The following is a 13,200-nucleotide window of genomic DNA, read 5'->3' on the forward strand; positions in this document are numbered from 1 at the left end:
CCATCCCTACTGTTTAGTCACTTTTATTTATATGTCACACACCCAATGTGTTTAGATCGGCACTGCTAGTTCAGCCATGGCCAGTTTTCCAGCTGGCTCCACGCTCACACTGCCGGTCCCCGACATCACTAAAAGGGAAAAGAGAGTTCATCAGCCTAATTCCCTTCACCTGGACCTCAGCCTCCCTGACACTGCGCCTCGAGCCCGCTGAGCCAAAAACCACACCCCTGCCACATACTCATTTCTGACTTTGTCCATTCTGGTCACTTCCATTGAAAATCTTCTAACTGGCCCCCAGTCTTTTTGTCAGTGTCTCCAAACCATACATCATAGCAGGTCTCACTACCATCTTATAGATTCCCTATAAAAAACATTCATATAAGAAAGTCTTAAATGAATTATAAGCTTGATCTTATCTTTGCTGTGATGTGAAGTTATTTTCATTTTCCCTCCAGGCGAGTCATTTGGAGACAGAAACGATCTCCTATGAGGAAAAAGAGCAGCAACTTGTCAATGACTGTGTCAAAGAAATACGTGAGTGGCTTTTTTTGTTTATTTGTTTCCCCCCCCCCCACACACACACACACACAAAGTAATTATATGTGTCAGAATTATTTATTATTGTCATTTTATTTTATTCTTTTACAAAAGTAAGTGGCACACACACACACACACTCACACACACACAAACACCCCCACACACACACACACAATCACAGTCACTCTTTAGAAGCAGTGTGGCCATAAGCTGTATTTTGCTGAACACCTGTTCTCATTCCCAGGCGATGCCAACCTGCAGATTTCCTCTCTGGCTGAAGAGCTGGCTAGGAAGACTGAGGACGCCTCCAGACAGCAGGAGGAGATCACACACCTCCTCTCCCAGATAGTCGACCTCCAGAAGAAGGCCAAGCTTGTACGAAAGTCCCGATCTCTGTCCCAGATTACATTAAACGCTAAAAATACTTTGAATGCAGTCGGTTTCACACCTGTTGTCCTGTGTTGTCTGCCGTGTTGTCAGTATGCTTTGGAAAATGAGGAGCTGACTCAACACTTGGGTGCAGCCAAAGACGCCCAGCGACAACTCACTGCTGAGGTAGGGCAGTCCAGGGCCTGGTCACCATGGCAACAGCACTGTGTTTTCTGCATTGCCAGCTGCTGCCAGATGAGGCAAATTTGTAGTATGACAGTTATATATATTCCTGCCATCAGATTTGTATTTTTTGTTAGATTTTATGATTTTAAAAATGATTACTTTATTATTAGGATGCTAATTATAAAGTAATCATCAATAATCAACATGCTTCCATCAACACATGTTATTGGTCCAGTAGAGATGCTGCTGATGGCTTCTCCTGTCTTCACATATTATTATATCACCAAATTTAGCACCCACAGTATATTGTCCTTTTTAAAGACATATTTTATACCATAATAAAACAGCATGCAAAGCTCAGTCTCTCCGAGAAGCAAATTGTATGAAAATCAGTCCTGTCACTGTTTAAATGTAACTGAGAGATAAACAGGAGACAAATGACCTCCAGGCTGGAGGTGAAACACTCTGCTTCAGTGCGTTTCATTTTCTTCTCTGTAAAGCTCTTCCTCCTTTCTTCACTTTTAGTTGCAGGAGTTGCAAGACAAGTATGCAGAGTGTATGGAGATGCTGCATGAAGCTCAGGAGGAACTGAAGAACCTGAGAAATAAAACTCTCCCGCTCAGCACGGCGAGGCGTTTCCATTCCCTGGGCCTGTTCCCGATGGTGAGTGATGGAGTTAAATTTTTAAGGGTTTTTACAATGCAAAAGAAATGTACATAGTTAGAAGAGAGACTGTCTGTCTGCATCACAACATCTTCAGTTCCCAAGTAGCAATTTGTTTCTTCTCCAGGACTCACTGGCAGCAGAAATAGAGGGCACCATGAGGAAGGAACTCCAAATGGATGATCCAGACGTAGAAGAGCAGAGGTACATATCCTTTTTTTTTTTTCCCTCCACAGTATGATCTGATTCAGATGTTAATCATTTGTAATAATCTAAAAGTCATCCATCAACTCCATGTTTGTGTGTCTGCAGACTGCATCCGAAGCGAGTTTTCCAAACGGTGAAAAACCTCAATCTGATGCGTCAGCAGCGTTCATCTCTAGCCCCCTCTCCTCTCAACATCCCAGGCTCCAATCAGACTTCATGCTTCACCTCAGGGCGTTCCAGCAGGGTGGGCACGCCACGCTCCAACTCCATTTATGGTAGTGAAACAGGAAGTGGGATCATCCTAGACAACAGGACTAGCAGTATCCTGGAGACGCCTGATGACGGGTATGGACATCGCTCCCGCTACGGACCGTAGATTTGAATGATGAAGCATAATGACCTGATGAAATGTATTTAATTTAGAAGCATCCCAGTTAGGTAATTAACAGAGTGCTCATTTGCAGCTGTTTTGAAATTTGATTAAGGTTCTCATTTCAAAGTTTGGCAAACACCTTCCAGTTCCAGTTTCACAAATAATTTCCCGTGTTTATTTGTCATATCTGACAATAAGTTGAAAAACTTAGTTTCTTCTCTGATTCAAACGTTTGGATTATTTTTCCAAATGACTTGTGAGGGTTTTTTATACACTTAAGAGTGAAATAACACAATTATTTAAGGTTTCTTCTTATTTTTTCCCCTTTTGATAGTGAATTAAATTAAACGATCATTTTATTATCTCAAAATAGAGATTAACTTTGCAAAAAAACTGTACCGCTGTCTGTCTCCCTCTTCAGGTCAGAGGACTCCAACAAGCGCCCCCCTGGTACCCCTGGGACTCCGGGCAGCAGGGACTTGGAGGCAGCATTGCGTCGCTTGTCACTCCGCCGGGACAACTACCTCTCAGAAAAACGATTCTTCGAGGAGGAGAGGGAGCGAAAGCTGGCTTACCTGGCCAAAGAGGAGGAAAAAGGAGGACCAGGAACCCCAACGGAAAGCTTGTTCTCGCTTTCCTCACATACCTCAGTTGGAAGCATCTGGTCGGGGTACTCATTCACACCCAGGTCCTACCTGCCGGAGAAGCTGCAGATTGTAAAGCCGCTAGAAGGTGATTATTCCTCTCAGAGTCACAAGTCCTCGAATCTTCCACATGATGAAAAAGTAAATCAGAATTTCAGCAGTGAAAAAGCCTTTCGCAATGAAAATGAGCTTTTGAAGGAAAAACACAATGAAAATCAGAACCAGGTGCAAAATTCCAGCCTCACTCCTCCCAGAGCACGCAGCCAGGGCTGTGAAACCCAAAGTCAAGCAACTCAGAGTGAGAATCAATACCTGATTTTTCACAAATGCAATCAGTCCAAGATCTTTCTGAGCGCCTCACCAGATCCTAACAAGCTGCGAAGGAGCTCCAGTTTGATGGAGCTGAGCAGTTTCTCAAGCTCACAGCCTCCCCTGGCTGTAGCCACAGGTCTGCTGGAGAGGTTGGTGCAACAGGATGGTAGTTTAAATCTGCAGCACTCCTTTTATTTTAGACATACGCAGTTGCGCTGCAGCTTTGAAATATAGGTTAGCCTGCTGTGTGTGGAGCAGTGCACTGGTTCGAAGGCTGCAGTTTAAGAATGAGAATAGTTCAATGAACGTTCTGCACACAGTAACTTATACAAAGTCGATTTAATGATTTCTTTTCCTAATATTTTATTCAAGTGTTGTACTTGGATATTGGAGCGTGTCTCAAACTATAAAGTTGTGCACAGCCATAATGTGTTAAAAAGCCTACCTAGCACATAACAACACATGCTCACTGACACATTTGCAGTGAGTGATTTCCTGTATGGTATTTGAAATGCACTTTCTGTATTTTTGAACACATGCTGAACATGTTTCTGATGCCTTGTTCTAATAGAGGAGCTTTATTTATTATTTATTGAATTCTTAGTGTTGGATTGTTGATACAGAGCAGTTATCACTATATTTATAATCTCAGAAACCTGTTTTTGTTAACATGTACTTGTTGTGACCGCTTCAATCATCCATCCACTCTCAGTATTGTCCAGTGGAACTGAAAGCTTCCTTACATCTTGTACGATGGCACCACCTAGTGTCCAAACTTGAAGTTGCAACCATTTGCGTCATAGGACAAAAATGTGTTCTCCAAGCACGTGAACTCATGAAAATGTAAAAAACAAAAAGAGATGGAAATGTTTCATTTCAAGTCTAACAGCGGTGCAGAAATAAGAAGTAATGTAGAAACAATCTCAGGTGATTATTTCTTAAATGTTCATCTGTCCGCATAAGTTTCTGAGCCTTTCATCAGTGTCATGATGCTGTATGTACTGTCCACCTCTTCCACTCGTCATTTGTTGGCCTTTCAGTTCACTTTGGTCTTTGCACTTTACTCTTGTTCTATTCTCCTTGTTTGCTTTCTTTGATGATGTCTTGAATAAAGTCTTCATCATTTTCCACTTTCCTTTTCTCTCATTTCTTCTGCGTTTGTTCTTTTGCACTGGCATCTCTCAAAATGCATCTCTAGTAGAAAACCATTTTTCTAGACTTGAAATTCAAGCAGTCCGGTGTGCGAAGACACTTTGGCCTATAGACATTCCTCCTTTGTCGTGACATCCACCCTCAGTGCTGTGTGCGAGAGTCTCTGTGTGCTGCATAAAGAAACGCTGTGACAGTGTTATAATCTAAGAATGTGCATTTGTTGTATATGTATGTGTTCTCGTCTCTACTTTGGAGCTTAGCCTAGTTTATATATGTGTATATATAACGTACTAACAATAATTTTCTAGTTTTCAAGCACATTTCAACACATAAACAACACCTACTGAACATAAGTGACGTCTTCGTGTTCACCTGCAATAATCAGGTGCTTTTAGAATTTAAACAGATGTAGTTTGTTTAACCTGTGATCATTGAAAACTTGATAAGAACATATCTGTAATCGACAATCACAGATTTTGTGGTACTTTTTCTGTATGCGTGTTTAAAGGAGGTCACAAACTTGTTAAAAATAGCTGAAGCTGCTGTTGATTTTCGCGTAACTTGAAGATGTGTTTTTTCCTAGGCTCTGCTACGCTCCACGCATGGCAGCAGCTGGCTCAGCCTCACATGGGTGCTCTGCTGGATCATCGGCCCGGTGTGGTCACGAAGGGCTTCCGCACTTTAGCGCACGAACAGGAACAGGAACAGGAGGACAGCTGGCAGCTGGACCAACCAGAGGAGGATGAAGTATCATGTGACTCATTTAGAGCCGTGCTAGGGGAGAGCCCTGCTCCCACGGATCTGCCTCGCTCTACCTCTACTCCCGCAGTCTGCCGCAACAAAAATGGCAACATTGAAGAAATCAGCCAGTCAGACGCACTGAATGGAACGATCTGCGCGGCGGCAGAAGCAGTTCAGGGAAATGATGGACATGTTGCAAGCATGCCCTTTCCTCTCTCCAACACGTCCCCTTCCTCTCCGCTGCCTTTTTCTCCCGAGATCAACGGGCATGTGGACCCCAAAGAGCGCCAAACCTTACAGCCAAACACTGTGGACCGCATGCCTGGTGAGGGAGCCTCTTAGCTGGGGTTACAGCACTGCATCAAACCACAACACCTTCATGTTTGCCCTGGAGCATGGGGATAAAAGGGACGAGGGTGAACAGGAGGGGTGGCGGGTTTAGGGGCAGGAGAAAGGATTCATTGGACACGTGACATCCCATCCTGCATGATCACGCTCATGTGTACACACCTGCACACGCACCCACCCCAGGAGCTGTCCCCGTGTATGCAGCCAGCGAACGGCAACGAGACAGAGTACATGTTTTTATTTTTGTTCTTTCATTTCCGTCATTTTCCATCTGCAGCCTTTCTTCTCAGTTCACACTTTCTTTTGCTGCCACTTTTTTTTCTCCTTTATTTCAGCCAATTACGCTTACACTCAAAGTTTTTCATCTTTTGCAAAGTCTTTAGTATCTTTAGGTATATTCTATAAAACATTTTAGACACTATTTAGGAGCAGGAGGGTTTAATATTTCATGCTAAGCTATACTGTTTTGTAGCACACAAGCACGAAGATACAGAAAGAAATTTGGCAGGTCAAGTGCTGTTGGGGCAGCTGTTCGAGTCACATGAACTCGTAGCGCTTGCGGCTAGCTAATATTGGAGCCTACTGAGCAGCTTTGGTGTGGATGACTGCCGTGCCATTGATATTCTCTTGTCCCAGAGTACAAATCTTGTGGGAGTGGGTGGCTTTAACTTTACGGCTACGAGCCAAAAATGAGAGAGAGAATTTAAAACCCAAAGCTTTATTTTTATTAAGTCAACATGGTACCATTTAAAATGGAGAAGAGGCGCAGACTAGAATAAACCTTTGTAAGTGTTCCCAGTACAGGGAAACACTGAGAATAATAAAACAAATTAACGCAAGAAATTCAAGTGAACTTAACCCTAGAAAGGGTGTAAACATTGTAGTGCTATAACTGTAATTAATATGAATGTAAAAGCAGAGCACAACTTGAGAGGCATGGATCTCTTTATTAACACTAAAAAGTTAAAGTGTTGCAGTGAATCAGCCCCGTGTGGCCTTGGTTGTAACTTTAATACCACTGCAATGAAAAATCTGCCTCATAACTTAACTCTTCTACCTCATTTAAGTGTTTCATAATTTATAAAAGCGTAATAAACGCATCTTTATGCTTTAGGTATACAAACTGAATATTCAGTCACATCAGATGAGTGTGTGACTGATTCAGCTGCTGCTTCTTGTTGTCGAGGCTCGCCCTTAGCAACTACATTTTCACAACCAAGGCTATTAGCTGGGATAGACTTCGAGTTTCTCTAACAGAAACAAGTATACTGGGGGGGCTAATGTTAGCTGGGGCTTTCGCTCGGGTCCTGTACTATGCCCACGGTCTATTTTCTCCACGTTGTTGTTAACATTTTTTTTGCCTCGTTGTGTTTGGTCTATTTTGTGTCAACACTAAAAATCTTCCCCTCTCTTCTTTTTTTCCTTCCCTTCCTTTCTCCTCCAGTTCTTTTCCCAGGGAAGTGTATGTCCCACACTAGCTCCACATATACCTTCACCACCTGCAGGATTCTCCACCCCTCTGATCAGCTGACCACTGCATCCCCCAGGTAAAGAATAAATAAATAAACACATCAACACTTAAATACTTCATTGATAAACCTTTGTCTTTAGCCTGATTTGTGTAATGATAAACAACAGCTGGCAGTCAGACATATTGTTTTATATCTGTTCTAAATGGCAGACCTGAAGTAGTAGGTAATTGAACGAGTCAGGTTTTCTCTGATTTTCATTCCAGACAGGGCTTCTGTGTTGCCGTAGACCTGGCGCATAACGCTCAATGTCTTGATTGGCTTAACAGGTCATGTGACGAGGAAGAAGAACTGGAGTTGTATCACATGGTTGTTATGGCCGAAGTAGAGCAGACCCATTGAGTGCACCTACTAGTGTGCGCATGGGTGAGGAAATGCATGGTAGTGCATTTCTAAAGATTTGCTGGTGTGAAGCAGAATAACTTTGGGGAATTTGCACCGTCTCTCTTTTGTCTGGTCAAACTTAGTGGGCAGCGACTTGTGGGCAGCTGCGTGAGGCAAATTTCACAAGCACTAAACTGTGAAAAAGCTCTGCAACACAAACATGTCATTTTTAAAAGCTGTGTCCTCTAGTTAGTCACTGGGCAGTGTGCTTCTTATTTGCCTCATAAGTTTCCCTGTTAGGAAGCCGCTTTGTAACTAACAAACCTGACATCCAGGAATCCAATCACTGATCCAATCTGATTAAATCTAACTGTGTTATACTCGGTGGAAATAAACTAAGCAAAGAGGTCCATTTTATTTTTTTTTGAGTCAGTTAGTTTACAGTCTCAGTTTTTCTGGCACTTTTCCCATTAGATAAATGTCACGTGACGGTGTACTCCCTGCAGAGCGGCTAAGGGCTACAAATTGGACTGCTGTGCTTAATGTTTCTTCACCATGTATACGGGGCTTGATGAACTAACTTTCTGTGTGATTAAATTGTTTAATGTGTGAACAATGTGTCAATCAGACTTGATGTTTCTGAGTTTTAAGAGTACAAATCAATGTGCAGACTTGAGCTTAAACTTGTGTGCACGGCTCAGTCTTCCAGAACAGGATAAGATTTAATAGTCATATTAAAGGCTGGTGGTGTCTGTATAATTTTGGTTATGCTTACTCATCATTTTTCTTTTGTTGTCCTTCCATTCCCCTCCAGCCCAGCCATGGCTGCGTGTCAGAGCAGTACCTGCCCGGGCACGCCTTCCCTTACTGCCTCCCCTGTACCCTTCTCAGCCCCACCCACGCCTTCCTACACACCCTGCTGCACACCTCGCCGCCTTTCCCTCTCCCTCTCCCTCGCCGAGTCCTCCACCAACCTTAGGGACTCCACTAAAACCACCAGCACCTCTCTAGGCCTGGTGCGCCTCCTGCTGGAGAATGGAATTTCTGCCTCAGTGTACAACCCACGCAGCTGGGACCGAGGGCTGGATGCTTCGGCAGTGTTGGGAGGGGTTCAAGCACAGAGGTGCACAGAGAGACCGGAGCAGGGTGGAGTCAAGCACCTGGGAGAACGTCCAGACACCCTCCTCCTCCTTCAGCCATCCAGCCCACCCAGCTCACCTCACTCCAAATCGGCTTCCTCGATCGCTACAGGCCCCATGTTTCAGTTCAGCCCTTCCGATGACGACCCGCCGTACTACGATACCTTCCTCGCTTCTAAGCCGGCTCGTACAATTTTGAGGGAAGTGCTGGGGGAGGCAGAAAGGGAGAAGGAGGGCCAGGTGGACGATGACAACCAAACAGAGATGATCAATCTGCGGCTTGTGGACAAACTGAAGAGTTTTCGCACCCTTTCCCCACATTCTGCTTCAGCTTCATCTGGAAGTACTCTGTTAGGCCCCTTTGGTTCTGCTGGACTGGGGAACAGCGCACTGGGTGGGGGGCTTCCAGGACTGAGGAGGAATCGAAGCTATCCCGCCATGGTGGGGGCCAGCATGGTGATGAAAGACCCAGGAGGCCCCCCCAGCACAGAGATACTCATACCGCATACGATGCAAACCTCACATACACAACAACTCACAGCGCACACACAGGAAACGGGCAAAGTGCAAACAAAAAAGAAGACACTGGTCACAAAAGGCGTGCACGTACCACAGACTCTAAATGCACTGGAAATGGTCACATCGCAGACGATAATACAGAGACACACCAGGCCAAAAGGCGAGGTGGGGGATTCGACCACACACGACCAGCACAACGATGAAGAAACCGGGACATAATGGAAGCATTAAGCGTATTACATCATATTACAACACACAGTCTCGCGTATTTTACAGAGCAGTACAGTACTTATGACACGACCACACGTGCACACCCACACACACTCATTTACAAAACAAAACAGCATAAGCAACTACACCGCAGTGATCTCTCCCGGACGAAAAAGGTTAAAAAACAGATGAGTGACACAGTCCAACTACAATTATTCATCTTTCTAAACAGTCATGATAAGTGAGGTGGGATGGAAATACTGGCTAAGAACTGTTACACTGTGTTATACTCATATTCTGTCAGGCCAGACTAATGATGTTGCCTTCTTGTCTGTTGTAACTGCCCAGTATATTGGACATACAGTATACTGTGTCATATAGTATAATATTAAAGGCCCGATCTGGTGCACGTGTCGCCCACGTTACCTGTTTTTGCAGAAAAATGTAACAAATTCTTCTTGATTTATGCAGAAACTGGGGTTCTACACTGTACTGTTGGACTACACAGTCGGTGCATTCACACCACCAGATGTAATCTTTACTTTTAAGATTACACATGGCCATACACCAGATGTAATGTGTATGTCCTATGTAAACCTGCTGATACTACAAACAAGATACTCCTCCAGTTTTTGGCTTTGCTTTCTAACTTTTAACTCGATGTGCAGCCAAGGAGTGTTTGTCGTGTCCAGTCCAGTGTTGCCAAAGACCGTCAGCCAAAGCGAAACTAGAAGAGCTTCAGTTTAGGAACTGGAAGAAAAAAGTTTTGAATGACTGTGATTTCTGCAGTGACGACTCATTAAATGTGATCTGCTCGATATTTAAGTCGCGGTTGGAGACAAAGGCAATCTGACTAAACTAACATACAAACAGTGGTCCTATTAATGTCTTTATTAAAACCTTTCAGATTGTGCTTGTCTCTAATTGTGACAGATGTAGTCCAGACTGCATATTATGAATGCTACTCCTGCATTATGTGTGTGTTGCAATGCAGTGGAGTTAGCTGAAAGCTATGCTACGTAGCAGTGGCCATGGCTCTAGAGATCGAGATTATTTTCTGCCAGCAACCCCTCCCCTCTTTGTAATTTATACTTTCAGAGAGAATCCAGATTGGGGCTTTATGTCCTCTTGCTGTGACTGAATTTTCTTATGTGCCTAAAAACGAACATACTGTATGTCTGTGGAATATGGATCTGCGTTTGTTTTAGTTGATTACTTCATATTTTATGTTGCCTTCATTATTATTATTATTATTATCATTGTACGGTATGCAGTAGAGAGGGTACATAAATGTACCTATGCCAATTTAAAGTGTTTGTGGCTCTGTTTTTGTCATTTTAAAAAATTGGGGGGCGTTTGGTGCACATGTGAAGGGGGATACAGACCAGGTCTAGATACACACATCTGCTAAAGCACTGTGACTACAGACCTGCAGAGAAGGTTTTGGCTCACCTCTGTTTTTGTATTTGTCTAGTCAGCTGGAGGACAACAATGAATGTTGGGTGATTTGATTGAGATTTCGATGCATGAAGTGGTCGATAACATTTTAATGGAAGCTGCCACATTGCAAAAACCTCTGCAACATGCTAACCGCTGAGCTTTCACCGTAAACCAAAGTTATATGCTGGTGAATACTGGGAGGGACCATGTCGTGCAGGCTTGAAGTTAGTTTCCTTCATTTCTTTTCTTTTTTTTTTTTTTTGCTCATATTGCATGTGCCCCTTGTAGCAGAATAATTTGCATACATGCTGACACTTTTTGTTATTTATTCTGTCAAGCATGCGCAGGAGTAAAAAAGGATTAAAGCAATATTAAACAAGACTTGATTTCTGAATGTAACTGTAAAAAAAAAAAAGGATTTTTAAAAAATGGAGCGACTTGAAATATTCACGCTGGTTTTAACAGCTTGTTGTTTCGTCTGCAACAGTTTCCTGCTGATGGTTTGGTGTCACTGAAGCGGGTCCAGTTGCTGCCGTTTGAACTCACACTTTGATGCTCGCTTATGAAGCGGGGGATTTTTAAGCACATCCGATTTGTCAAACAGACTTTCTTTTGTTCATTGCCACTCTGACATTTTGTTGTGCACATTGTTTCCATTAGAGTTCGAGTTTGGGCATTGCACCTGGACCAGTGAGTGTTTAGTGGGATGAATGGATGCTGACCTGCTGTGGTTCTTGATGATTAAATGACTAAACAAGCAAAGGTTTTTTTTGGTGGAGGGGGGGAAACGGATACTTAGCAATCATTGAAGTATCTGGATTGTAAAAAGTAAGCACATCTGTCATGACAGCTGTTTAAATGAAGGAATTTTGAGGATTTTATTTATTTTGAAATCTCACAAAAGCATTTGGAATCCTTTCATTCATTATATGAATCAGTTTTTTTGGCACTTATAGTAAAATCTTAAAAACATTTCCATTTCTAACAGTGGGTAAAAACCCGACAGTACACTGATGCTGCTCAATGCTTCATGACAGAGCAAGGTGTTTGTCAAAATCAGACCATTTTCAGTATTTTAAAAAAACAAATGATAAGACTGAAGAAACAAGGAGATGGTGTATGTGTGTTTGTGCGTGTATGCTTTGCTTTTGTGTGTGTGTGTGTGTGTGTGTGCGTGTGTGTGTCAATTCATCTGAATGTAATTTTTGACAAACAGTAATCTGCTGTAGGGCCATACATTTGTGTACAGTATGTTGATTTAAGTTCCGTTTGTGTTAACCTCATGAAAGGGAACTATTATTGCATTGTAAATGTATGCAACACAGATAGTCATGCTAACTTGAAAAAAACGAAGAGGGATTTGAGTTGTTTATTTTTGGGTAAAGAGAAAAACTGATGAGTTCTATTCTACAGAACTGACTGTACTGTCAAATAAATAAATAAATAAATAAATAAATAAATAAAGACTTTGTTTTGCTTCATTACATTAAAAGTACACTTTTTTTTTTATGTGTCGAATCACAATAAGTCACTTCAAGCTGCTCGACGTTCTAAGGTGAAGAGTAGTGCTGTGTGATTCTGCAAATCCTGCAAATACCAAGTAAATACAGAGCCAATATTACCGATACTAATACTTAATGTTACCTATAAAGGCTGATGGATGCGGTGTAGGGGAGAGTAACGCGTTATCATTTATGAGTTCATCAATTTGCAAATTCTGAACACATTTTAATGGCCACATTTTACTTAATATAACAAAAATCACCTTTCATATTTTCATATATTGAGTGTTAGTGGTTTGGGGACTGGTTGGGGGAGGGGAGGCGAGACAAAGGCATCAGAAATTAGTAATAAATACTACATGCATAACTAAGGGTGGGTTTAGGGTCACCTGATCCAGCCCTAACTACAAACTTTGTCAAAAATAAACGTTTTAAGCCCAAATCCAAACTGGGAGTTGGTTTTAAAAAAAGCTGAGGCCTCTGCCTCCCATTTTACTTTTAAATACCCTAAGAACCATAAGCCAGCAGCCTGGGAGTAAAAAGCTCAATTCAACACATAACTTTACTTAACTTTAGTATAACTACAAAACAAATGGGACACAATCTCACCAAAACCCACTAAATTATGCAGAATTATTCATCCCTTGCTTGGACTACAACAGTTTTCTGCATCTGCTGCCAGAGCTCAGCAGCTGGTCCAGGCCTCTCTCATGCATCTCTCTCCACACCTAAGTTGCCAGACCCTTCACTCAAAAAATAACAGCTGCACTCCTTTGACTCTGCTGCCTCGTTTTCTTCTTTATACAAATGAGCGAGCATATTGCCACGAAACGTGTAACACCTTAGAGATCGTCTAGTCAACGGGGTGGAGCCCTTTCATTGTAACTACTTTTTAAGCAATCCACCTGTTTACTAATTTAAGTATTACTGCGAGCATTTCTCCCCATAAATGAACACCAAAGAACAGTAGGTGGCACTGAGTTTCTACTGCTTTGGTTCTACTT

The 13,200-nt window shown here is 42.6% G+C and overlaps 1 protein-coding gene across 1 annotated transcript in view; it reads left to right on the forward strand.

The window, feature by feature from the left end:
- trak1a (trafficking protein, kinesin binding 1a) overlaps nt 1-12,148 on the forward strand; it is a 42,887-nt gene extending 30,739 nt beyond the window's left edge. Inside the window, exons 8-18 of the mRNA XM_013913368.1 lie at nt 70-145; nt 435-534; nt 783-913; nt 1,019-1,093; nt 1,619-1,756; nt 1,884-1,960; nt 2,069-2,308; nt 2,758-3,068; nt 5,028-5,510; nt 6,978-7,080; nt 8,201-12,148. Of these exons, the coding sequence (XP_013768822.1) occupies nt 70-145; nt 435-534; nt 783-913; nt 1,019-1,093; nt 1,619-1,756; nt 1,884-1,960; nt 2,069-2,308; nt 2,758-3,068; nt 5,028-5,510; nt 6,978-7,080; nt 8,201-9,263 (2,797 nt within the window). The 3' untranslated portion in view covers nt 9,264-12,148. The remainder of the gene's footprint in view (nt 1-69; nt 146-434; nt 535-782; nt 914-1,018; nt 1,094-1,618; nt 1,757-1,883; nt 1,961-2,068; nt 2,309-2,757; nt 3,069-5,027; nt 5,511-6,977; nt 7,081-8,200) is intronic.
- The last annotated feature ends 1,052 nt before the right edge of the window (nt 12,149-13,200 follow it).

Source organism: Pundamilia nyererei, unplaced genomic scaffold (assembly GCF_000239375.1).
Source record: "Pundamilia nyererei isolate P.nyererei 1_Seehausen unplaced genomic scaffold, PunNye1.0 scaffold00128, whole genome shotgun sequence".
NCBI classification, from domain to species: Eukaryota; Metazoa; Chordata; class Actinopteri; order Cichliformes; family Cichlidae; genus Pundamilia; species Pundamilia nyererei.